The sequence below is a fragment of the Leuciscus leuciscus genome (genome assembly GCF_965113295.1).
Source record: "Leuciscus leuciscus genome assembly, chromosome: 25".
Lineage (NCBI taxonomy): Eukaryota > Metazoa > Chordata > Actinopteri > Cypriniformes > Leuciscidae > Leuciscus > Leuciscus leuciscus.
The window spans coordinates 6,213,813-6,238,218 of record NC_138724.1 but is presented as its reverse complement, the minus strand read 5'-3'; the positions used below and the strand labels follow the sequence as shown (position 1 = coordinate 6,238,218).

The window sequence follows — 24,406 nt, the reverse complement described above, 5'->3', positions numbered from 1 at the left end:
AGTCCCTAATGGCCTGATGTTGGACATGGCAGAAAAACATGCCAAGAACGTACTCGGTTACTAACGTAACCTCGGTTCTCTCTAGAAGAGGGAACGAGTACTGCGTAAGATATCTTACGCTAGGGGAAAATCCTTTTCCGCGAGATATTGAAGCCAAAAATTATCCTTAATTTTGTAATAATGCAAAACGCGTTGCAGCAGCAATGCAGACATAGGCGAGACAGCTCGCGCGCCTATTGGCTGCTCTGCGGCAACTGCAGCAGCCTATCGAGCGAGGCCTGGCGTGACGTCAGACCCAATCAGGGCACTTCGCGCCCGCTGCGTCACGTCCCGCCGAAATGGGCGTGGTCTAGGCCTATAAATATCGCTCGCAGGCAGCTATTATCTGGTTTTTCATCATCGAAGCAACCAGAGCGTGTGCATGCACGGCAAGATACGCAGTACTCGTTCCCTCTTCTAGAGAGAACCGAGGTTACGTTAGTAACCGAGTACGTTCTCTTACGAGAGGTCTCTCGTACTGCGTAAGATATCTTACGCTAGGGGACCCAATGTAAAACGCCGTGCATGCTGAGATCTGACACCAAAGACCCAAGGGCGAAAGCCCGGGGTACATATAGTGCACAATCACTCAGGGAACTCACAGGGAGTCCGGGAAGAGGGAGGGGTGCAGCCTCACTCTTCCACATATAGCAGCGTCGATGGGACGCGAATTTCATCATACAGACAGGGCGGGGTACGGCCTGAACTGATGGGGAAATGTGGGTCTTACACAGTTTGCCCAGCTTTATACTGTCGAACATTGAGCTGTGCTCAGCAGACGCAGCATTCTGAGCTGATCGCATCAGGTCAGATAATACTGGTAAATTTAGACCGACAGCAGCCTGGCCTGCAGGGCGGGAACCTCTAGGTTATAAAACCTTATAAATGTAGACGGGGAGGCCCAGCCTGCCGTCATACAAATATCTTGCAAGGCAATCCCACTTGACCAGGCCCACGAAGAGGCCATGCCTCTCGTGGAGTGCGCTCTGACACCCAATGGGCACTGCATGCCCTTGGAGGCGTATGCCAGCGCTATAGCATCAACTATCCATCTGGATAGGCTCTGTTTCGACGCGGCTAGTCCCTTAGAACGTCCGCTAAACGAAACAAAATGCTGCTCCGTCTGTCTGAAAACAGACGAGCGAGACACATAAGCTCGTAATGCCCTGACTGGGCAAAGGAGGCTCGCGTCTCTTTCCTCATCAGGGACCGGTAGGGCTGACAGGGAGATAACCTGCACCCTAAACGGTGTGTTGAGGGATTTTGGAACATAACCGTGCTTAGGTTTGAGTATAACTTTTGAGTCATTGGGCCCAAACTCCATGCACGCCGCGCTCACAGAGAGCGCATGCAGATCCCCTATGCGCTTCACTGAAGCGAGAGCCAGCAAAAACACCGTCTTGAAAGACAGGTGTTTCAAATCGATTGACTGTAAAGGCTCAAATGGCGCACCTTTCATGGCTTCCAGAACCGTAGAAAGGTCCCATACGGGGACTGAGGGAGGTCTGGGAGGATTCAGTCTCTTAGCCCCTCTAAGGAAGCGGATGACTAAATCGTTCCTTCCTATTGACTGACCAAGCGTTGTTTCTGAGAACGCTGCTATAGCCGCCACATAAACTTTGAGCGTGGAGGGGGCCCTGCCCCCATCCAACAGCTCTTGTAGGAAGGAAAACACCTCCGTCACACCACAGTTTGTGGGTGACACACCACGGGCTGTGCACCAGCCCGAAAACACCGACCATTTCGAAGAATAGAGTCGTCTTGTAGACGGAGCTCTAGCCTGCGTGATCGTGTTTAATACTCCTTTAGGGAGTCCAACATGTACCCGTTGATGGCCCAGACATGAAGGAACCATAGTTCCGGGTGAGGATGCCAGATCGAGCCGCGGGCCTGTGAGAGGAGATCTCTCCTCACTGGTACTGGCCACGGGGCAGTACTTGCTAACTGCATCACGACTGGGAACCAAGGTTGGTTTTTCCAGAACGGTGCTACCAGCAGTACTGAGCATCCTTCTTCCCTGATCCGTTCTATCACCTGAGGCAGGAGAGAGACGGGGGGAAAAGCATAGAGCGGGCGGCGGGGCCACACATGGGCCAGCGCGTTCCTGCTCTTGGAGAAAAATTCCGGACAGTGAGCGTTTTCTTGAGACGCAAACAGGTCTACTTCCGCTCTGCCGAATTTCTTCCACAGCAGTTGGACTGTCTGTGGGTCATTTCGAGGCAGTTTATGTGCAGGAGCTTTTCCCGTTCCGACCACTGGCCGAAGAACGGTCTGCCCTCGAGCAGCGCTCCCCATCCCGAGGTGGACGCGTCCGTGGACACCACTCTCACCCTCGAGGAAGTCCCCAGGCTTACACCTGATTGGTACCAGTCGTTCGCTCTCCAAGGTTTCAGAGTTGTGACGCACTTCTGATTGACCCTGAGGCGAAGCGAACCGGATGCCCACGCTCTGCGTGGGACTCGCGCTTTCAGCCAAAACTGCAGCGGGCGCATGCGGAGCAGGCCCAGCTGGAGCACTGATGATGCTGAGGCCATGAGACCTAGCATCTTCTGAAATTTCTTGAGCGGGACAGACGCGCCGCAGCGAAACGAGTTCGCTGTGCGTTGAATGTCTACCGCGCGCTGTGGTGATAGTCGCGCTATCATGGACAGCGAGTCCAATTCTGTGCCCAGGAAAGATATCTTCTGACTGGGTGACAGAGAGCTCTTCGCCCAATTGACACTGAGACCCAAATCCTCGAGGTGATCGAGTAAAATGGTCGTGTGTTCTATGAGCACTGCGCGAGATTGCGCTAGAATCAGCCAATCGTCCAAATAGTTCAGTACTCGCATGCCTCTCATTCTGAGGGGTGCGAGCGCCGCATCCATGCACTTCGTAAATGTACGGGGTGCCAGGGACAAACCGAACGGCAGGACTGTGTACTGATATGCCTGGCCCCCGAAGGCGAATCTCAAATATCGCCTGTGACGTGACGCTATTTGTATTTGAAAAATACGCGTCTTTCAGATCTATTGACACAAACCAATCTCCTTGGCGAATCTGCACAAGGATTTGTCTGGTCGTGAGCATCCTGAACTGTCGCTTCACAAGCACTTTGTTCAGTTGCCTTAGATCTAGTATGGGTCTGAGACCCCCGTCTTTTTTCGGTACCAGGAAGTATCTGCTGTATAGCCCTCCTTCGCTCTGAACTTGAGAGAGAGGCTCTATGGCCCCTTTGCTCAATAGTTTCGCCACTTCGGCTCGAAGTAAATGTGCTACTTCTGTTTTTACCGTGGTCTCGACGCGCGCCACATAGTGGCGAGGGCGTCGGCGAAACTGTAGCGAATAGCCTCTTTTTATAATGTTCAGCACCCACTTCGAAACCCCGGGCAGCTTTGCCCATGCGTCCGCATGAATAGCTAGGGGTTGAATACGAAGCGCGCTCCGCTCGCTCAGCGATGGGGAGGCTTCGGAGTGCTGTAACACAAGCGTCGCGCTCGTGACATTTGAGGCATGGGGCGCGCTGATAACAGCGGGCAGATTGCCCGCGCTCGACTCCTCTGCGGTGGTCAACCGCGAGGGGGAGGGCTGGGCGGTTCCCGTAGGAACTGTCATGTCTATGTGTGGATGTGGGCGCGGGACAGCGGGCACATTTACCACACTGAAAACATCGTTCGCTTGAGTGAAGTTTCGTTTTTACAGAAACCGTGAGACATGCATAACGTGGTGTTAGTGGGCACATTCACCATGTTTGAAGCGCAATCGATCTGAGTCGATTCATGTGCGCGAGCCCTGTGTGACGGGCTGTGCTTGTGTGTAGAGATGGGCACTGGGCAGTGGGCATTCTTTCTACACATAAAACACCATCGGCCGTGGCCGGGGCACCAGAAAAATTCACACTTATGGGATTTATCTGGGTAGCCGTAAAAACGGCGTTTGTGTGCAGGCAAGCGGGTGACAGAACCGACTTGTTTACTGCAGGATACACTGGAACAGTCACATTTACTGGAACTGAACGAGCGAGAAGTTGCCATAGAAACAGAGAGCGTCAACATGCTGGCGTTTATTGCAGGCCTGCGTGCATTACAACAGGCTTGTTCACTGCAATATTGACATTTCCAGTTGCCTGAATTCCAGAGGGGAGTGGGAAATGTATAGGAAAAAAGGAGGTTGGTCCGTCCGCAGCGGGACCAGAAAAAGGCGGAGGAGCAGTCTCGGAGAAGGATGCCAGGTGAGTCCTCAGAGTCACCATAGGCAGTAACTAACTCGCAGTGAGGGCAGTCGCCGTCAGCGAGTGCGAGAGCTGCGTGATCAGGAAAAGGGGCGTCTTGAAAAAGACGCCCAGCTCTTTTAGTGCAATGGGAGTGTGTGTCGCGGCGGCGAGCACACACACATACATAAACACAGTAGCAGAGAAAGGATATAACGCCGGATAGCGCAGCAGGAAGGCAAGGAAGGCGGCGCGGCCAGCGACTTCAGTGACTCGTCCCGCTGAAGGTGCTCTCTTTCAGACGGCGCGGCTTCTTATTCCAGCTCCAGCGATGCGTGTGCTTCGCTTGAAGGATGAAAAATCAGATAATAGCTGCCTGCGAGCGATATTTATAGGCCTAGACCACGCCCATTTCGGCGGGACGTGACGCAGCGGGCGCGAAGTGCCCTGATTGGGTCTGACGTCACGCCAGGCCTCGCTCGATAGGCTGCTGCAGTTGCCGCAGAGCAGCCAATAGGCGCGCGAGCTGTCTCGCCTATGTCTGCATTGCTGCTGCAACGCGTTTTGCATTATTACAAAATTAAGGATAATTTTTGGCTTCAATATCTCGCGGAAAAGGATTTTCCCCTAGCGTAAGATATCTTACGCAGTACGAGAGACCTCTCGTAAGAGAACCTATAAGTTTCAGTAACATTTATTCATTCATTCTAATTCAGTTTTTTATTTAATTTTACTCAACAAACTCTCTGTTTAGTCTGTTTTTGGGAAGGTTACAACTTTGGTGTTCGATATATTGTTTCAGAAATGCAAACAATTAAAAGATATTGAAATTTCATGTTAATTTGCATGTTTAAAGGGTTAGTTCACCCAAAAATAAAAATTCTGTCAGTAATTACTCTCCCTCATGTTGTTGCAACCCCGTAAGACTTTTGTTCATCTTCAGAACACAAATCAAGATATTTTTTATTAAATCTGAGAGCTGTCTCACTCCTCCATAGGCTTCTCTGTAATTGAAACTTGCCGGCCCAGAAAGTTAGTTGTTTCTCTGAGTGAGTTCACGTAGTGTAACAGCGCAGCGCTTCTGGGTTGTACGTCAGATCGTAGGCTCACTATTGGCCGACGCTGGTCATGTGTGTGATGCTGGCCAATAGTAAGCCTACGTTCTCACTCAGAGCATAGACAGTATATAAACTGGACACAGCGACCCCATTGGATTTAACGGAGAAAAGTGAAGTCAATTAGAAGCTCTCACTTCCTGATGGTCGAGCGTACTGCACAGACTCAAACTGAGCTTGATGACGTAGATGTGATATGAGCAACCCGTCTGTCTTCTAGTAGCTGTGGCATGAGAAATCTGAATAATTCCCTTCCGAATCTTGCAGAGACGGAGAGTGTGAGTAGGAGGTGTCCATGAGCTAGGAGCAGGAGCAACTTTCGCTAAGTATTCTGATTAATTATTTTGTCACTTTGCCTCCACGTCCCCCTGATTGCCCGCGAGCTTCTCCTCCTGTCCATACGGTAATCTCTCTACTGTGTGACAGAGAGTCGCGTGGTTATGACGCAATCGTTAGCCTATTTTTTACTAAAACTGCTTCTACGGGGCCATAATGTAAGATACAAGGTAATGGAGCCTTTTATACATTTTCGTGTTTCTTTAGAAATAAATAATGGACAAATGGAGTCTTTAAACGCTTCAGATGTAAAGTTATTCGCTGTCAAAGTGACGCCAAAATGAATGGGAGTCAATGGCATGCTAACAGCAGGTGATGGTCCGCTAATCAATGGCGGCCCCCGGGGAAGCTTCAGTTTTTTCTGAAAGATTACCCCCTTGACTCAGAGGCCCACACAGAAGAAAAGGAATAGTGATGTCATAAAAATCCCTGATCCATTTTAGCGGAAGTGAGAGACTGTAAATTTTGAATGCTTATATCTCCTATGCAAATTGTGTCATTGTTTTGGACACACCAGCTTATTCATAACATTAAGGCTAACATATTCATCCTAAGAGCAAAAAAAACTTACATTTTGATTTCACGGGGCATTTAAGGCATGAAGACAATTATTTTATTTTTTTTGGGGGGGGAAAAAACATTTACATTTGTCAATCTGGTGATCAAAAGATGAGTTTTAAGGAATACAATTATTGACTACAGGGGGACTTTAAAAGTGTTTGTTTTCCACCAGGTGACAGAAATCCTCCACTAAAGCATGGCACATTTTCCACATCTCCATGAATGAAAATCAGAAATTTAGATCTTCTTTAAAATGAAAAAATAGTAAAAAAAAAAACTAAAAAACTAATTTAAAACGTTACGTGTTGAAAATAAATAAATAAATGTTTTACCCACATATTGCTAATTTAAACAATTACAGTAATATAAAGTTTGTCTATATTCTTAATAAATATAAATACTGAATATTAGCTGGTTATTTAAAATTAAATCAATTAAACATTCAGGGATTTACTTGATGCGAGAACTAACTGTTTTGTTCATGCCTACCATAGTATACAAACAAACAAACAATATATATATATATATATATATATATATATATATATATATATATATATATATATACATATACATATACATATACATATATATATATTAAATCATACTCTCATTGGTAGATAAGCCCTCATAATACTAAAATCAGAATCGGCCCTGATCTAGAGAAGAGCATTTAGAAAAAAGCACTATACATACAATATATTTTTACTCAAATACCATTGCATTTTTATTATCATAACATTATTATAATAAAACCGCCTTATATGCAATTACAAATCAGTTATTAATTAACCTTTAATTAAAATGTACCAGCTGTAGTTTGCAACATTAGATTTTTTCCTTGAAAAAAATGAACACATATCCATGTTTATCCAAATGAAAAGATATTAAATCGACATCGAATTCAATATCTTTCACACGCCGTCTCGTAAAGACAGAGTCTCTTTTAAAATATCTTCTTTCTTAAATCTATTTGACGCTTGAGTTCTCGTGCAGATGTGAGCGCGCTCTGATCTGAAGGGCGGGTTGAAAACATCTTCTCAAAACAAGCAAAGACAGCACAGATGTTCAGTCAGGACTCACACTGGATCTATTCTACACTGGGAGAACGACAGTAATCTCGAGTTTTCTGACATTCACTCTGGATTTTGAGGACTTTTGTTTTAAGGATGAAGGTGGTATTTTTTTTCATTATCATTTTTACAAGCCAACTCTTCACATCTCAGGGGCAAGTAAGTGACTTTAAAACAATATAGTCTAAATAAGCTTTTTACAAATAATTTGCACTTGCTGTCATGAGATTTTCTATTGGGCTTATATCAATATATCAATGTTCACTGTCTTTAATTTGTATTCATTAATAATATAATAATAATAATAATAATAATCTATTATAATATATTTGGCCTATATAATATTTCATCAATTCATGTTTTTAATAATAATATTTTAACATGTTTTATTTAAATATTATACATTTTATTATGAATATCAATATAAATACAAGAATGAATATAAATATGATAGTATTTTAATCAAAATATGAATATATTATTCCGCTTCTCCAGGGCCTAATGCTGAATACTCAACATTTTAAATCAATAGCATATTAATGAGTTTAGTAGTCATAACAAAGTTCCAGTTAAGCTCTCTTCATAAACATCATGATTCTCACTTGAAAACATCTCCCAGCTCAGTCTGCAAATATTTTTTTCACACTGTGAAACCGCTGTGGTGTTTGCCTTTGGTTTTAACACCAGGCTCTTATATTTTCCCAAAACACAGAGTAGATCTAGTCCAAGACTAACCAGATTTGCAGTGACAGTCCAAATGACAGGGTAATTAAGCTCAGAATAGCCTTAAACTTTGTTTGGAACGGACTCTGGATTCTTCTGTAAAATGCACATTAACACATACATATTGTGCCTATATTGTGAAAATTGTGCGTATATATATATATATGGTAAATGGTAAATGGACTGCATTTATATAGCGCTTTCACAGACCCAATGGCCACCAAAGCGCTTTACAATATTGCCTCACATTCACCCATTCACTCACTCATTCATACACCGACGGCGGTGTCAGCCATGCAAGGCGATCCAGCTCGTCGGGAGCAGCTGGGGTTAGGTGTCTTGCTCAAGGACACCTCGACACTTGGTCAGGTGGAACCGGGGATTGAACCACCAACCTTCCGGTTTGTAGACAATCTACATGAACCACTGAGCCACTGCCGCCCCTATATATATATATATACAGGGCATCCGGAAAGTATTCAGGCTTCACTTTTTCCACATTTTGTAATGTTACAGCCTTATTCCAAAATTGATTAAATTCATAATTTTCCTCAGAATTCTACAAACAACACCCCATAATGACAATGTGAAAGAAGTTTGTTTGAAGTCTTTGCAAATTTATTAAAAATAAAAATCACGAAAAAAATCACATGTACATAAGTGTTCACAGCCTTTGCTCAATACTTTGTTCAAGCACCTTTGGCACCAATTACAGCCTCAAGTCTTTTTGAGTATGATGCTACAAGCTTGGCACACCTATGTTTGGGCAGTTTCTCCCATTCTTCTTTGTAGAACCTCTCAAGCTCCATCAGGTTGTATGAGGAGCTTCAGTGCACAGCCATTTTCAGATCTCTCCAGAGATGCTCAATAGGGTTCAAGTCTGGGCTCTGGCTGGGCCACTGAAGGACATTCCCAGAGTTGTCCCGTAGCCTCTCCTTTGTTATCTTGGCTGTGTGCTTAGTGTCGTTGTCCTGTTGGAAGATGAACCTTCGCCCCAGTCTGAGGTCCAGAACTCTGGAGCAGGTTTTCATCAAGGATGTCTCTGTACATTGCTGCATTCATCTTTCCCTCGATCCTGACTAGTCTCCCAGTTCCTGCCGCTGAATAACATCCCCACAGCTGATGCTGCCACCACCAGGCTTCACTGTAGGGATGGTATTGGCCAGGTGAAGATTGGTGCCTGATTTCCTCCACACATTACGCTTGCCATTCAGGCCAAAGAGCTCAATCTTTGTTTCATTAGACCAGAGAATTTTGTTGCTCATGGTCTGAGAGTCCTTCAGGTGTGGCTGTCATCTGCCTTTTGGCAAACTCCAGGTGCCTTTTACTGAGGAGTGGCTTCCGTCTGGCCACTCTACCATACAGTGGCCAGCACCACTGCACCATACAACACCACTGCTTCCTGCTTAGCTACTGTTCTTCAGCAAATCAGCACAGTGCTAAATCGACAGCTTGGCATCAACGTAAAAACTAGAAACTTTTGTGACTGGAAGATTACTACAAAAAAAAAAGCGGTTTTCCTATCCGACCAGCCTCCCACTGCCATCAGCTTACATTACGGAAAAGTAAGCTGATGGCTTAAGACGAATTACCCGTCTTTCGAATATCTGGGTATTGTGTTAAAAGGTGCTCCACGCATTTTACTCATCATTATTTACAGGCCTCCAAAATACTCTCCAGCCTTTGCTGAGGACTTTACAGAACTGTTATCAACAATTTTCTTCAGAGTTTGACTTTTTTGCTATTGCTGGGGATTTTAATATTCACATAGATAATGCAGAAACCAATATGGCAAAAGACATCAAAACTGTTTTAAAAACTTTTGATCTGACTCAGCATGTACGTGGACCCACACACAATCGTAGACACACTCTAGATTTACTTATCAGTAAGGGTCTAAACATTTCATCGATTGTTATTAAGGACGTAGCACTGCCTAATCATTTCTGTATTTTCTTTGATTTATTGATCTGTCCTACTATTGAAGCTAAATCTGTGCCTGTCAAGCAGAGATGCTTAAATGTAAACACTAGTGAGCTATTTATGAAGGCCATATCTTTAACACCAAGCATATCTGCGGACTCTGATTTTCTCCTTGAGTCCTTTAACTCAAAAGTACAGAGTGTAATTAATGATATTGCTCCTGTGAAAGTCAGGAAGAAGAGTGGCAGACAAAAAACACCTGGGAGAAACTCAACAGCAGTGCAAAATATGAGAAGACAATTCAGAAAAGCAGAGCGCATGTGGCGGAAGACAAAACTTATAGTCCATTATAACATCTATAAAGACAGCCTTCATGCTTTCAATGTGGAACTAGGCAAAGCTAGACAGACTTTCTTCTCAAATATTATAAACAGAAACATAAATAACTCACGCACTGTTTTTGCTACTGTAGAGAGTCTAACAACCCCCCACCCCAAGCCAGATTCCCAGTGAAATGCTCTCAGACAGCAAATGCAGTGAGTTTGCTTCCTTCTTCTCTGAGAAAATCAATAATATCAGAAAGGCGATCAGCATATCCTTGTGTGGCACTGAGGTAAGACAGATTACACCACATCCTCAGAAAGTTACTATGTCTGATTTTGAAGAAATTGATTGTAAAATTTTGGAGGAACAGTACAGCACCTTAAAACATCAACCTGCGCCCTTCACACACTCCCCACCTTCTTTTTCAAAAGTGTGTTGAACTGCTTAGAAGCAGATCTCCTAGAAGTGGTAAACTCCTCACTTCTCTCTGGGACTTTTCCAAAGTCCCTTAAAACTGCAGTTGTCAAGCCCCTCCTGAAAAATAACAATCTGGATAGCAACATGTTGAGCAATTACAGACCAATCTCAAATCTTCCTTTCATAGGCAAGATCATTGAAAAAGTTGTCTTCAATAAGATGAACAACTTCCTAATCTCAAATGGATACTTTGACAATTTTCAATCTGGTTTTCAATTTTCAATCGACCACATCACAGCACAAAGACAGCGCTCATAAATATAATAAACGATATTCGGTTAAATAGTGATACAGGCAAAACATCAATTCTGGTACTACTCTACCTCAGTGCTGCTTTTGACTCTGTTGATAATAACATACTTCTTGACAGGCTGGAAAACTGGGTGGGGCTTTCTGGGATAGTCCTAAAATGGTTCAGGTCATACTCAGGAGGAAGAGGTTATTATGTGAGTATAGGAGACCATAAGTCTCAGTGGACATCCATGACATGCGGAGTCCCTCAAGTAGTGAGTTTGACGTGAGTTAAACTCGAGGTTCTGTGGGGTGCGGACTGGATTGATTCCATTCCTAAAGCTTCTCAACAAATGGGTTTTTGGGGTGCGGACTGATGAGGCAGTGAACCCGAGATATTTAGGGAAATATCGTGTTTATTGGAGACGTCCAATAGATTTTTTGGGTGCGTCGAAAGAACACCACAGACACAGTACAATCCACATGGGAAAATCTCACAGTAAAACAAGCAGCTGGGTTGGGCTGGTTCCAACTGGGTCTCTGGGTGGGTCCATGTTAGCTGTTAAGTTGAAGGAGTTAGACCTCCTTATAAAAAAAACAAGAATGTGAAGGGCAGAAGATCAGGCTTCATGCCATAAAGGCACAAACAGTTAGCGACATTGAAATGCGTCAGTTAGACTTGCGTGCTCTGGAATTAAATCGAAAACCAGTTCCTATGCCTCGCTCTAGACTCCCCTCTACTTTATCTCCTGTCACTTCACCTGTTGCTCCTCAAAGTAATGATAATACGATTTCTGAGCGGGATTTTGATGTTGGAAAATATCGTAAACTCATGCCCCCATTTAGAGAAGTGGAAGTGGATCTGTATTTCGTTGCCTTTGAACAGGTCGCTACGAAATTGCGGTGGCCAAAAGACGTGTGGGCTCTGTTATTGCAGTGCAGCCTTACTGGTAAAGCACAAGAGGTTTGCTCTGCCTTACCAATAGATCAGTCTCTTGACTATGATAGTGAAATCTGCTGTTCTGAGAGCGTTTGAGTTGGTACCTGAGGCATACCGTCAAAATTTTAGATCACATATGAAAACAGCCAAACAGACATTAGTTGAGTTCGCGAGGGAGAAGAAAACCCTTTTCGAGAGATGGTGTCTCTCCAGCAAGAACTCGACTCTTGATCAGCTTCAAGAGCTGTTCTTGCTGGAGGACTTCAAAAGTAGTATTCTGGGAAAATGTTGTTGTCCATTCAAATGAGCAGAAAGTTGCCTTTCCGATGCCGCGGTTTTGGCCGATGAGTTCATGTTGACGCATCGGAATGTGTTCCTTCCCGCACGTCGTGTTAGTGTGTCCCCTTCCGTTTGCGAAATATCTGATAGGGAAGCGACACGTGTTTTCTCATGCATTGGCAAAGGTGAGGGCCAGTCGAGGCCAGGCCGTAAAAATGACTTAAGCGATAAACGGGCTTGCTTTTAATGTCTCGATCCCAGTCATTTAATTTCTGACTGTAATGTGTGGAAGCATTCCTCATCACAATGTCTACTTGAAATCAGATCTTGTAACAGGTACTGTAAAACTTGCGTGCGTTCTCAGTTACCTGTCGAGGGGGTGGGCATTATTCTCGGAAATGACCTCACTGGGGGCGAAGTTTTTCCCCGTCCAATTGTTGTCCATAATTCTAGCGTGAGTGAGCAACCGGACTTAGCACATCAATTCCCTGCAGCGTTCCCTGCGTGCGTTGTGACTTTTGCTCAGTCGTCTATATTCAGATACATGGTGGATCTCTCTGAATCATTTTTGGTGTTGCATGATGAATCTGTGGAAGATACCAGTAGAGCCAGAAGTTTGCCCTAACAGCGAGAGCGCAGTTACATTTCCTTTAAAAGTTGGTAAGGAACAATTGGCTGCTGCACAGAAATTAGACCCCTCATTGGTAAAATGCATTGAAGTTGCTGTTCCCCTTAGTCAAGTGTCTAATGCAAAGGTAGCTTATTTTTGGGAAGATTCTGTGCTCATGCGTAAGTGGAGGCATGATGATTCGCAAGAATTGCTCCAAATTGTATTGCCAGCTGGTTACCAAGAGCAGGTGTTAAAAACTGGCTCATAAATATGTGCTATTAGGACATTAGTGTGTCACAAAAACCTTTCGCCGAGTTTCCCGGGACTTTTATTGGCCCGGATTAAAATCACTTGATTAGAGCCCAAGTAGTAATTAAAGAGTTGGTGAAGTTCTGCACTACCTTCGGTCTGCCCCGTGTTGTGCAAACTGACCAGGGGGTCAAAACTTTACTTCAAAGACATTTGCGCAGACCCTTGCTGAGTTAGGGTTTAAACACCAACTCTCAAGCGCGTACCACCCTGAATCGCAGGGCGTGCTTGAAAGATTTCATCAAACCCTTAAATCAATGTTGCGCTCCTACTGCATAGCCAATGGGAAGGATTGGGCTGAGGGTCTTCCGTACCTTATGTTTGCTGTCCATGAAGCAGGGCAAGAGAGTCTTGGGTTTAGTCCGGCTGATCTTGTTTTCGGCCACACTGTGCGGCCCTTTGAAGTTGCTAAGTGAGCAATTATTAGCTAAAGACTCGACTACATCAGCACTGTTCGTGAGAGATTGCATAAGGCCTGCGAAATTGCTAGAGAACACTTGGTCACAGATCAGTCAAAAATGAAGACCCACTATGAAAAGAGAAGTAAATATCGTAGTTTTCATCTGGGTGACAGTGTTCTTGTTTTCTTACCCGATCCGGGTAATTATGTAATTACTAATTATGTCATTCAAACTCCTAACCGCGGCGAACATAAATATGTTGAAGCAGTTTATTGTGCGTGGCGAGAAACCTGCTTCCTCCTCTGTTCCACCTGTAGCTGTTGCTACTGTTCATGTACTGCCTGAGGATGAACTACTTGAAAAAGGTGCACAAGTTCCAGCTAAGCAGCTTCAAAACTGCCATATTGAGTGACTTAAGAGCTTTCTTGCACACCTGACAAATGAACAAAGTGAGCTGATTATTAGATTGGTTCGTGACTATCCTTCACTCTTTTCTGATGTGCCTGGCAGAACGACAATGTTAAAACATGACATTGATGTAGGTGAATCTCATCCAGTCAAGCAACATCCCTATAGAGTAAACCCCAGAAAGCGTGACATAATGAGATCTGAAGTGGGGTATATGCTGCAGCATGGACTACCGGTGAATAGTCATAGTCCATGGAGTTCGCCATGTCTATTAGTGCCCAAATCCGACGGCTCCTAACGCTTCTGTACGGACTATTGGAAGGTTAACTCCTTAACGAAACCTGACTCCTTTCCTCTTCCTCGGTTGGAGGACTATGTTGACAGAGTAGGCTCTGCTATATATGTCACAAAATTAGACCTGTTAAAAGGTTATTGACAAGTGCCCCTAACTGTATATGTATAGGTAAGTTATGGGTAACTGAGTTAGACACCTTTTTGTTTGTGTTGGCCTTTGCCCCCTACTGAAGCTTATGTTCCCATTTTATATTCTTTTGATTCAATAAACACCAACTTAAGTTCACTCATTCTGGACGTGTGTTACTGGGGCTGGAGACAAGAAGTTCCTGTGCTCTCTCTCTCTCCCTCCATAATTTACGGCTATGCCTATTACCCCTAGACTAAAAGGCTGGCACGTAACCAGTCATGTCCAAATCATGTCCGATCAACTTAATTTACCACAGGTGGACTCCAATCAAGCTGTAGAAACATCTCAAGGATGATCAGTGGAAACAGCACCGGAGCTCAATTTTGAGTGTCATGGCAAAGGCTGTGAATACTTATGTACATGTGATTTTTTTTCTTCTCATTGTAATAAATTTTAAAAAATAATTTTTTTTAAACAACATTCTTTCACGTATTGTTTGTAGAATTCTGAGGAAAATAATGAATTTAATCAGTTTTGGAATAAGGCTGTAACATCACAAAATGTGGAAAAAGTGAAACACTGTGAATACTTTCCGGATGCACTCTGTATGTATGTGTGTATATATATATTAGCATTTATCTTATAATATTAGTCTTAAAATATAAAAAGTCTAATAAAACCATCTACAGATAATTATGTGAATGATTAGCCTTTCCTCATATGTTGTGACAGGTGGCGTGAGATGGTGTTGTGTGTTTCTGTGTTTGATTGCTCAGGTCTGTCGGAGTGGTCCAGAGGTGCTGAGTGCTCTTCGGCAGGTGCAGAAGCTCCTCTCGGCCCACGAGACGTCCTTCCTACAGAGTCTGCGGAGCCTCCGCAAGAAACTGGGCCTGTTGCAGAACAGCACAGTCAAACACAGCAGCACAGGTGAGGTCAGCAGCGCCACGGCCCAACACAGATCACTGTCCTTTACACCATGTCAGTGTTGAAGTACAGGCTGTAGGATCTGCTCGTCTCATTCCCAGTCTCAGCCTGTCCTCCTCCTGAACCGCTGGCTAACGGCCGGGTCCTTGGGAGTGTGTTTGAGTCGGGACATGAGGTCCACTTCGTGTGCAGCCCTGGCTTTGAGCGGACGGGGCCGGAGACCAGAGTCTGCCTGGAGTCCCGGAGCTGGAGCGGAGCAAAGCCGTCCTGCAGGGGTACGACTACTGCACACACACTTTACCTGTCATTTACACTCACACTCCACTCTGACATCAGTATTTAGTATGTAGCCTATGTTTGACACATGAATGTCTAGACCAGGGGTTTTCAAACTGAGCTCCAGAGACCCTCAGGGTCCAGTGCTAGTCCATGGAAAAGCAGTGTAAAAATAATTAAAGAAATTTGATTAAATTAAAATTGTATTAAAATAAATAAAATTGTACATAAAAAAATTCTTAAATTAAAATAAATAGTTTAAAATGAATACAATTTTAAATAAAAACAATTTGATTCAAATGAATAAAATTGTATTTAAATAAATGCATGTATAACATTTGATTAGATAAAAATACAATTTCTATAAATAAATTAAATAAACAAATAGGGCAAAACTAAAATGAAACTTGATTTAAATAAATGAAAATAAGAAAAGCAGTGTGAAAATGTAAAAAATAAAAACAAAACACTGGCAAGTGAAACAGGGCTACACACACACACGCACACGCACACACACACACACACACACACACACACACACACACACACACAGGGACTAAAGAGGTAATTAACAAGACACAGGTGAGACACATGAGGGCAAATAAAAAACCATGGCAACAGATGAGCATGAAGAAAGAAAACACTGAGAACAGTGCAAAACTAACTCAGGGCGCTTTCACACTGGCAGTTTAGTGCGGACCGGGGCACGGTTCGCATGAAAAATCGCTAATGTGAACGCTGTCATCGGACCCGGGTGCGCACTAGAGTACCGAACCCGAGACTACCTGGAGGAGGTGGTCTGAGCTCGGTTGCTCCCGAACCGTGGCGCGGTTCGCGTTAATGTGCAAGCAACACGGACTCGGGTGCGCGCTTGTTCAGGAAGTATAGTATCCCGCGCATGCGTATCACTGTCGATATCATTGTTTCCTCACACACGACAACCATGAGTGGCAGGGGAACGTTGTGGGACACTGAAGAGGTGATGTCTCTATGTTGTGCATAATAGCACCAAAAAAACCAGACAAATTACAGCTATGCTCAGTCGAGTTGTATTATCCATGCATTTTCCATGTGCGTTTGCGATGACGTAAGATCACTGCAAACGCACCTGGGTTCGATACAACTAATTGAGTGTGAAACCAGACCAACGCTGCGGGGGGCGCCGGGAACTAGCGCACTCGGGTTCGGACCGCAGCAAACGAACCCAGTGGAAAAACGCCCTTAGTCCAACCAAAGCAAAACACAAACACAGATCAGGACGACAAATACATTTATTTGATTAAATTTTTTTTTTATTAAAATGAATCAAATTGTAAATAAATAAACAATTAATTAATATGTTAGCTTAAAATAAATTGATTAAAATACAAATTTTTTAATAATAACATTTGACAAACAAAAAATTGAGACCTAAAAAACATTTAATCTAAATATAGAAATAACTAAATCAATCAAAACATTTGATTAAAATAAATACAAAATGGTTACAAATAAATACAGTTTCATGTAACTAAATAAAATGAATTGGAAAAAACTAAATAACTAAATGTTAAGAAAATAAACAAAAAACAAATATAAAAAGTTCATATATATAAGAGTTCAGCACTGCACTGAGTAGACATGTCATAGAAACTAAATATTTTACTCATTTATAATATACATTTTCCACAGTAATATATGGGTCTTTTTGAAAGTGACACGTGATGGCCAAGTATGGTAACCCATACTTGGAATTTGACCTCTGCATTTAACCCATCCAAGTTAATGCACACACATTAAAGAGCAGAGTAGTGAGTAGTTAACACACACACTGCAAACGTGGATACACACACCCAGAGCAGTGGGCAGCCTTTGTGTGGCGCCCGGGGAGCGATTAGGGGTTAGGTGCCTTGCTCAAGGGTACCTCAGTCATTTCCCACCGGTTCTGGAATCAAACCAGCAACCTTTGGGTCACCAGATCAACTCCCTAACCACTAGGCCATGACTGCCCTATGAAATCATATAACTGCCTTGGTCATATTTCATATCATATTATCATATCAGTGGCATCTGAGAGATTGAAAAGCCTTGGTCTAGAGACTTCAGAAATATACTGTAAGTTGAACGAATGTTCAGTGTAAATCTTTTGTGAACCTCTTGGTGTCAGTTCAGTGTAACAAGCAGAACAAATCTGAAAAACCTTGTTTAAATTGTTGCATTCAATTTAATGTACCAATTTATGGCTTATTCATGAAATTCAAGCCAAAAAATGTTTCATAAATTGTTGCGTTCAAATAAACAAAAAATACACTTAATTTAAGCAGCAGCAGCTGAGCAAAATACTGTAAATTCTTTGTAAAACGTTTTGCAAAAACATTGAATTAATTGCAAGAATAAATGCCTTGTTTATAAAAAATCTGTGTAATTCCTTCATAAAGCCTTTGGCATTAATTGTGTAACAATGTACGCATCATTCATGAAACACAAGATAAATCTGTTGCATAAATGTTTGCATTCAATTCAGTAGAACAGTTTATGCCTTATTTGTTCAACACGAGCCAAACAAATTAGTGTAAATCCTTCGTAAAACCTCTTGCATAAATTACATTCAGGTTAACAACAATTTATGCTTTACACAGGCATTCCTTCCTCTATTGTTTCATGAATAAATTATTCATAAAATATTTTGCATGTGCACATTTAAAACAATTTAAGAATCATTCATTAAAAACCAGCTGAGCATTTTTTGTGTAAATCCTTTTAACAACTTTCTTACTTAAAGTCACATGTTGGTTTAATGAATGAAGCTCATCCAGTGTTCTGTTGTGTTGCTGTGGGGCCATTTCTATTTTTCTCAAACCAAAGCCATATTTGACATGTTATGACACACTGAATGGACTTTACTTCCATCGGGACCATGCTGTCATATTAAATGTGGTGTCTACCCTGACTGAAGCCTATAAGGTCAAAGGTCAGTGTATAAGCATGTTCTGCTTGTGTGGTCTCAGTTGTGGACGCCCCTGTAAACACTGATGGATACACTGATGGATCCGCTGCTCTATTAGCGTCTGTGAGGCCGTCCCACTGCATCCAGTTTCTGGGCTCCAGTCACTGCAGCTGTGAGCCGGGGTTCAGCATCTCCAGCCACAACAACACACTGTGCACAGGTGACACACACACATACACTGCATATATACCGTTGTTATCTGAATTATTCATTGCAAATCAGGTTTATTGGCCAAATTTACAGACTTTCAGATGTTTGTAATGAACAAATCAAACAAAAGTAATTGAAATAGCTCAACACAACAAATGTTTCAAGTGGTTTCCCCAAATTCAACTGAAAATGCAACTTTTAATGACTTATGCAGTCTCAAAATTATTCAACCTCCTGAATAGAGTCCATCACAACAGCACAAATCTGCAAAACAGGTGTTGTCTCACTAATCAAGGGCTTCATTAGCTGCACCAGGTGTGCTTGAGCTAGAACACATGAAACATCTGAACTGGCTAGGTTTGTTGAGTGTCATGTTTGACTGCATGTTAGAAAGATGGTCCAAAAAATAAAAATAAAGATATCATCGCCCTTCACAAGCAAGGAACAGGATACAAAAAGAGCGAAGGCACTAAATGTTCCTATAGAAACAAGTAGGAAGCAAAGTTTTCAACTTCAAAGTTAAAGGAATAGTGGTTACACTACCTGGACGGGGCAGAAAAAGGCAGCTATCAACGACCAGATTTCTGAGAAGGCAGGTTCAGATAAAACCCTCGAGTGCCTACAAAAGACCTGCAGCAAGACTTGATGAGGTCTCAGCTGCACAGTAAGGCCCGTACTAAATGCATATACTCAAAGACGTACACCACTACTGACCCAAAAGCACAAGAAAAGTGCACAAAATCATATAAATGAGCAGCAGCAGTTTTGGGATTCTGTTCTGTGGAGCGATGAAACAAAAGCAAAAAAAGCTTTTCGGCCCTCTGGATCAGCGGTGTGGCTGGAGGAAGAACAATGAAGCATATGCTGAAAAGACTGTCTACAGTTCAGCATGGTGGATCAGTGATGCTCTGCGGCTGATTTATATCCTCCGGCAATGGAAACCTGCAGCGCGTGGAAGGCAAGATGGATTCATTGAAGGATCAGGAAATCTATAACAGCAAAAGGGTGTTATACTAAGTACTAAAGATGCTTGCCATGAAGGGATTAAATCATTTTGAGACTGCATAAGTCATTAAAGTCCCCCTGTAGTCAATAATTTTATCCCTTAAAACTCATCTTTGATCACCAAAATTACATATTTAAACGTTTTTTCCTGTGAAAAACATTTCTTCATGGCTTATAATATCTTGAATGTAATTCGACACCCTTGCCTCATTTAGTATGTGTGGTTCTATGAATATGCAATGAGCCCCGCCTCCACTCACTCACTCAGCGATCCACTGGTTGACGATCACACGTTGATCTGATTGGTTACAAGGTAGTTTGTGACGTCAGAAACACCAGCGATTTCAAAGTGTGTGTTTGAGACTGTCTTTGGTTCACTGCAGTTTTAAGGAGAAAATACTCAGCAAAGCTGTCGACTTATGAATTTACACATGGTTTGTCTTAAAGCGTATTAAAAACACCACATATAAACATAAAAAACTTGATTTTCACCACAAGGGGACTTTAAAAGTTGCATTTTCAGTTGAATTTGGGGAACCCCCTTGAAAGATTTGTTGTGTTGAGCTATTTTAATTATTTTTGTTTGATTTGTTCATTGCAAACGGCTGAAAGTCTGTAAATTTTGCCAATAAACCTGATTTGCAATAGGGGTTGAATAGTTTTGATTACAACGGTATATATATTTACACAGTACACACACACACACACACACACATATATATATATATATATATATATATATAGTAGCAAATTAGGAAAATGTGAATAATTAATTTGAACTCATAATTAATAATAAATATTTGGATCAGTTAATAGAATTAACTCGATGTAGCAGAATTAATATTACAATCAATTAATCTGTTTGCCCAGTAAACACTCAGTATTGATCGTCTATCAACTCTCAGAAAGGTTATTATCTGTATCCAGTATTACACAGAGTATGTACAGTACCTGGCGAGAGTCAGCAGGAGAATAAATGTTGATAATGATCAGTGGAAGACCAGACTTCTGCTTGGACTGTATTTTATACTTTATTTTTATACTATCATTTTTGCTTCTATAATACCTGCCATGAAAGTCAGCTTATTCCAGTGTTGTTCCTGGCTCTCAATGCCAGTGATAAAACAGCATGTCAGCCAATGGTCAATTAAATGTATTTTTAAAATGCTAAATTATTCAGTGTGATCATGTATGAAATGAAACAGAACAGAAATTAATACAGCATGGTAGGTTTGATGTATGATTAATGAGTTTCATTTTTGAACAGTTTTCAGACGCAAATGCCACAGCAGTCGTGTTAGGACTTAAATGACAGCAGCGACGTCTGACCTAAAGCAGCGCTGTGTGTGTGTGTGTGTGTGTGTGTGTGTGTGTGTGTGTTTCAGACATTGACGAATGCGAGCTCTTCCGCCTAACTCCACCTGGCCGTCTGTGTTTGCACACCTGTGTGAATACAGCTGGAAGTTTCCAGTGCCAGTGTCCCGCCGGATACCGCCTGGGCCGCGATAGCAGGAGCTGCCATGGTGCGTTCATCACCAAACCTGCATTATCTGCTCCTGTATTATCATCTTAAACTACGACAGAGGCTCTGTTTCATTATCTAGTGCGCTGCTCACAGATGCAGCGGCTTTCTAGGGCAGCATCCGAAACACAACGTTCCTCAGTGATGGAGTGATTTGTAACGCTCTACATCAACATCAGTTCTACACGCCACATAAATAACACCTCACAGCAGGAGGTGAAAACCCCATCCGTTGTCTCCATAGAGAATTGTTTCAGAGGTAACAAAAATAATGTATATGCCAAATTCCCTGTGGAGAACTACATTACCCATAATCCCAGAGAGAGATCCACCAATCAGAGGAGACACAGTTAACATGGAAGCGCAAATCATGGCAAAATAAGTCTCCCTAAACTTACAAACTACTTATACGCTTGTGTTTATCTACATTGAGCGTCATCTTGAGACAGTGCCTTAAAATACTGCCTTGGTAAACAGCTCATTTAGAACAAAGCTAGATTGACCAAGATATGAGTCAACTAACTTAAAAATGGGCAAACTGAAGTCTAATATTTTCATAGTAGATAAAAGGAACCTTTTAAATAAGTTGTTTGTACTTTGTGTAGACATTGACGAGTGTGTGAGGGCGAGCCATAACTGCAGCAGCGAGCAGGTGTGTGTGAACACGTACGGAGGTCATCGCTGTGAGCCGGTGGACTGTCTTCGCTTCCGCAACGCCACATACATCAAAACCTCACCGCTGTAAGTTACAGCACCACCAGCGTCTCTCAGATTAGCCCTGATCTCAGGGTGAGCGGTGTTCAAGAGCTGGCTGTAGAAGTCTACAAAACAAACTGTCATGACCAACAATTGTCCCACTTTATATTAAGTGTTTTTTACTACTGTATACTAACATGGAAATTAATAATTTAATATAAATGGACTTGTGTATATACATTTTTACATTGTACTTATATTTAAAAAATACCTGCATGTAATAACAGCTTGTAATTAATTAATGTAATTACATTGATTTATAATTACACTGTTGACCCTTCCCTTACACCTTAACCCACCCATACACCACACCTGTCCCTAACCTTACCCGTATCACACCTCAATAGCAGCAAAAGTGTTTTACAATACAACATGAACACAATAAGTACATTGTACTTGCATCAAAACATAAGTACATAGGCTAGTACTTAAAGGGATAGTTCACTTTGAAATTAATTTTTGGTATGTTTTAGCTTACCTCAAGGGCATCCAAGATGTAGGTGTCTTTTTTTCCGCAGTAGTTTCAATTTTTATATTTTTAGGTCAAACCGTTCTTGTCTGTCAGTCATATAATGCAGGTCTATGGTCATTATCTCAAAACACAAGCACAGAGTCCAAATTAAAACAATTCCCCGTCGTCCAAATGAAACAATTCCCCATCGTAAGTACACATTGATGGCCTAAGACACAAAACGAGCGGTTTGTGTGAGAAAACGAACAGTATTTATATAGTTTTTACCTCTTATACGCAGCCATGTCCGAGTGATCTGATCTGACGTGTACGCAGACTGGTGCATAGATATATACACTAGATGTCACCTTAAAGACATTCGTTCCAATGAACTGCCGTAGACAAGGTGACATCTAGTGTGTATCTATGCACCAGTCTGCGCACACGTCAGATCAGATCACTCGGACATGTCTGCGTATAAAAGGTAAAAACTATATAAATACTGTTCGTTTTCTCACATAAACCGCTCGTTTCGTGTCTTAGGCCATCAATGTGTACTTACGATGGGGAATTGTTTCATTTGGACGACGGGGAATTGTTTTAATTTGGACTCTGTGCTTGTGTTTTGAGACCGTGACCATAGACCTGCATTATATGACTGACAGACAAGAACGGTTTGACCTAAAAATATAAAAATTGAAACTACTGCGGAAAAAAAGACACCTACATCTTGGATGCCCTTGAGGTAAGCTAAAACATACCAAAAATTAATTTCAAAGTGAACTATCCCTTTAAAGCCACTTAATATAAAGTGGGACCCAAACAATTAATCCGAAGGCTGCATTAAGACCGAAAAACAACACAAACATGTAAACTCAAACTCTTTTAGCTATGCTAGCTCAATTTCAGTTCATACTGACAGATTTGAAAATCGAGTTGATGGGATGGGGATGGTACAGATGGGAAACGTGTTCTTAACATTGTTGCAAGGGCCGCTATTGCACACATTGTTTGCAGAAACAATAGTTTTTCCCTAAGTTATAATTTGCTCCACATTTGTTTTAAATCTATATTTCTGGATTTCCTGCTCTGTGCCGATCGACTTGCTATATTTCCAAGACATAATTCCAGGTTAAAGTTTGGTCTGGCTTCCCACCGCCTCTCTCTGGTTTCTCTTCCTCCGCCCAGGCGTTGTGACCGTAACCCGTGTGTCCAAGGAGACCACTCCTGTCTGCAGGCGCCGGTCTCCATTAACTTCCACTTCATGGCTGTGGTGTCCAACATGTCGGCGCCCACCGTGCTCTTCCGCTTGTCTGCGGCCCGTGTCCTGGGCGACGAGCTGCGCTTTGGCCTGCTGGGGAAGCGGGGAGTTCAGCACTTCAGCGTCCAGCGCGCCGGCAGACAGACGGGGCAGTTGGTGCTGGTGAAGCCCGTCCAGGGTCCCGCCACGCTAGAGGTCGACATCGAGATGAGCGAAATGGAAAGAAAGGTTCTGCTGGGGCGATACGTCACCAAAGTCACTCTCTTTGTGTCACCATACAGCTTCTGAGACGCAGGAGACAGTGCTGTGAAATCATTCACAGGCGAGATACTGGGGACCGTCCCTGCCGAGGAGAGATAGAGGCACTATTATACTATTCCTGAGGTGCCAATTTACCAGGACAAAAGAAAACTTACGAATGGTCGGAGTAATTTAAGCCCTCAGAATAGGAAACAAAAACCTTCCATTTGGACCGAAATATTTATGCATGTTGAAGATAATTAAGACAATGACATGTCATTTTGAAATGTGGAAAAATTACTTCATTTCATATAAAAAATATTTCTGGGACAAATAAGGTAGTCGAAGACAATAATAAAAGGACAAATCTATAAAAATTTTGCTTGAAATGTCAGTTTTTTAGAAATGAATTCAAGTTGGTTTTATGGGTTTAAAAAACACAATTTTCAAGAAAAGCATTTACTGACTTTAAA

General features: G+C 42.5%; 1 protein-coding gene across 1 annotated transcript; it reads left to right on the top strand.

The window, feature by feature from the left end:
- Window positions 1-7,357: 7,357 nt before the first annotated feature.
- LOC309490495 (fibulin-7) lies at window positions 7,358-24,406 on the top strand. The gene is made up of 7 exons (XM_082159707.1): window positions 7,358-7,472; window positions 15,139-15,289; window positions 15,388-15,561; window positions 18,550-18,708; window positions 21,089-21,226; window positions 21,831-21,966; window positions 23,621-24,406. The coding sequence occupies exons 1-7, from the start codon at window positions 7,410-7,412 to the stop codon at window positions 23,979-23,981; spliced, it is 1,182 nt and encodes a 393-aa protein (XP_082015833.1). The 5' UTR covers window positions 7,358-7,409; the 3' UTR covers window positions 23,982-24,406.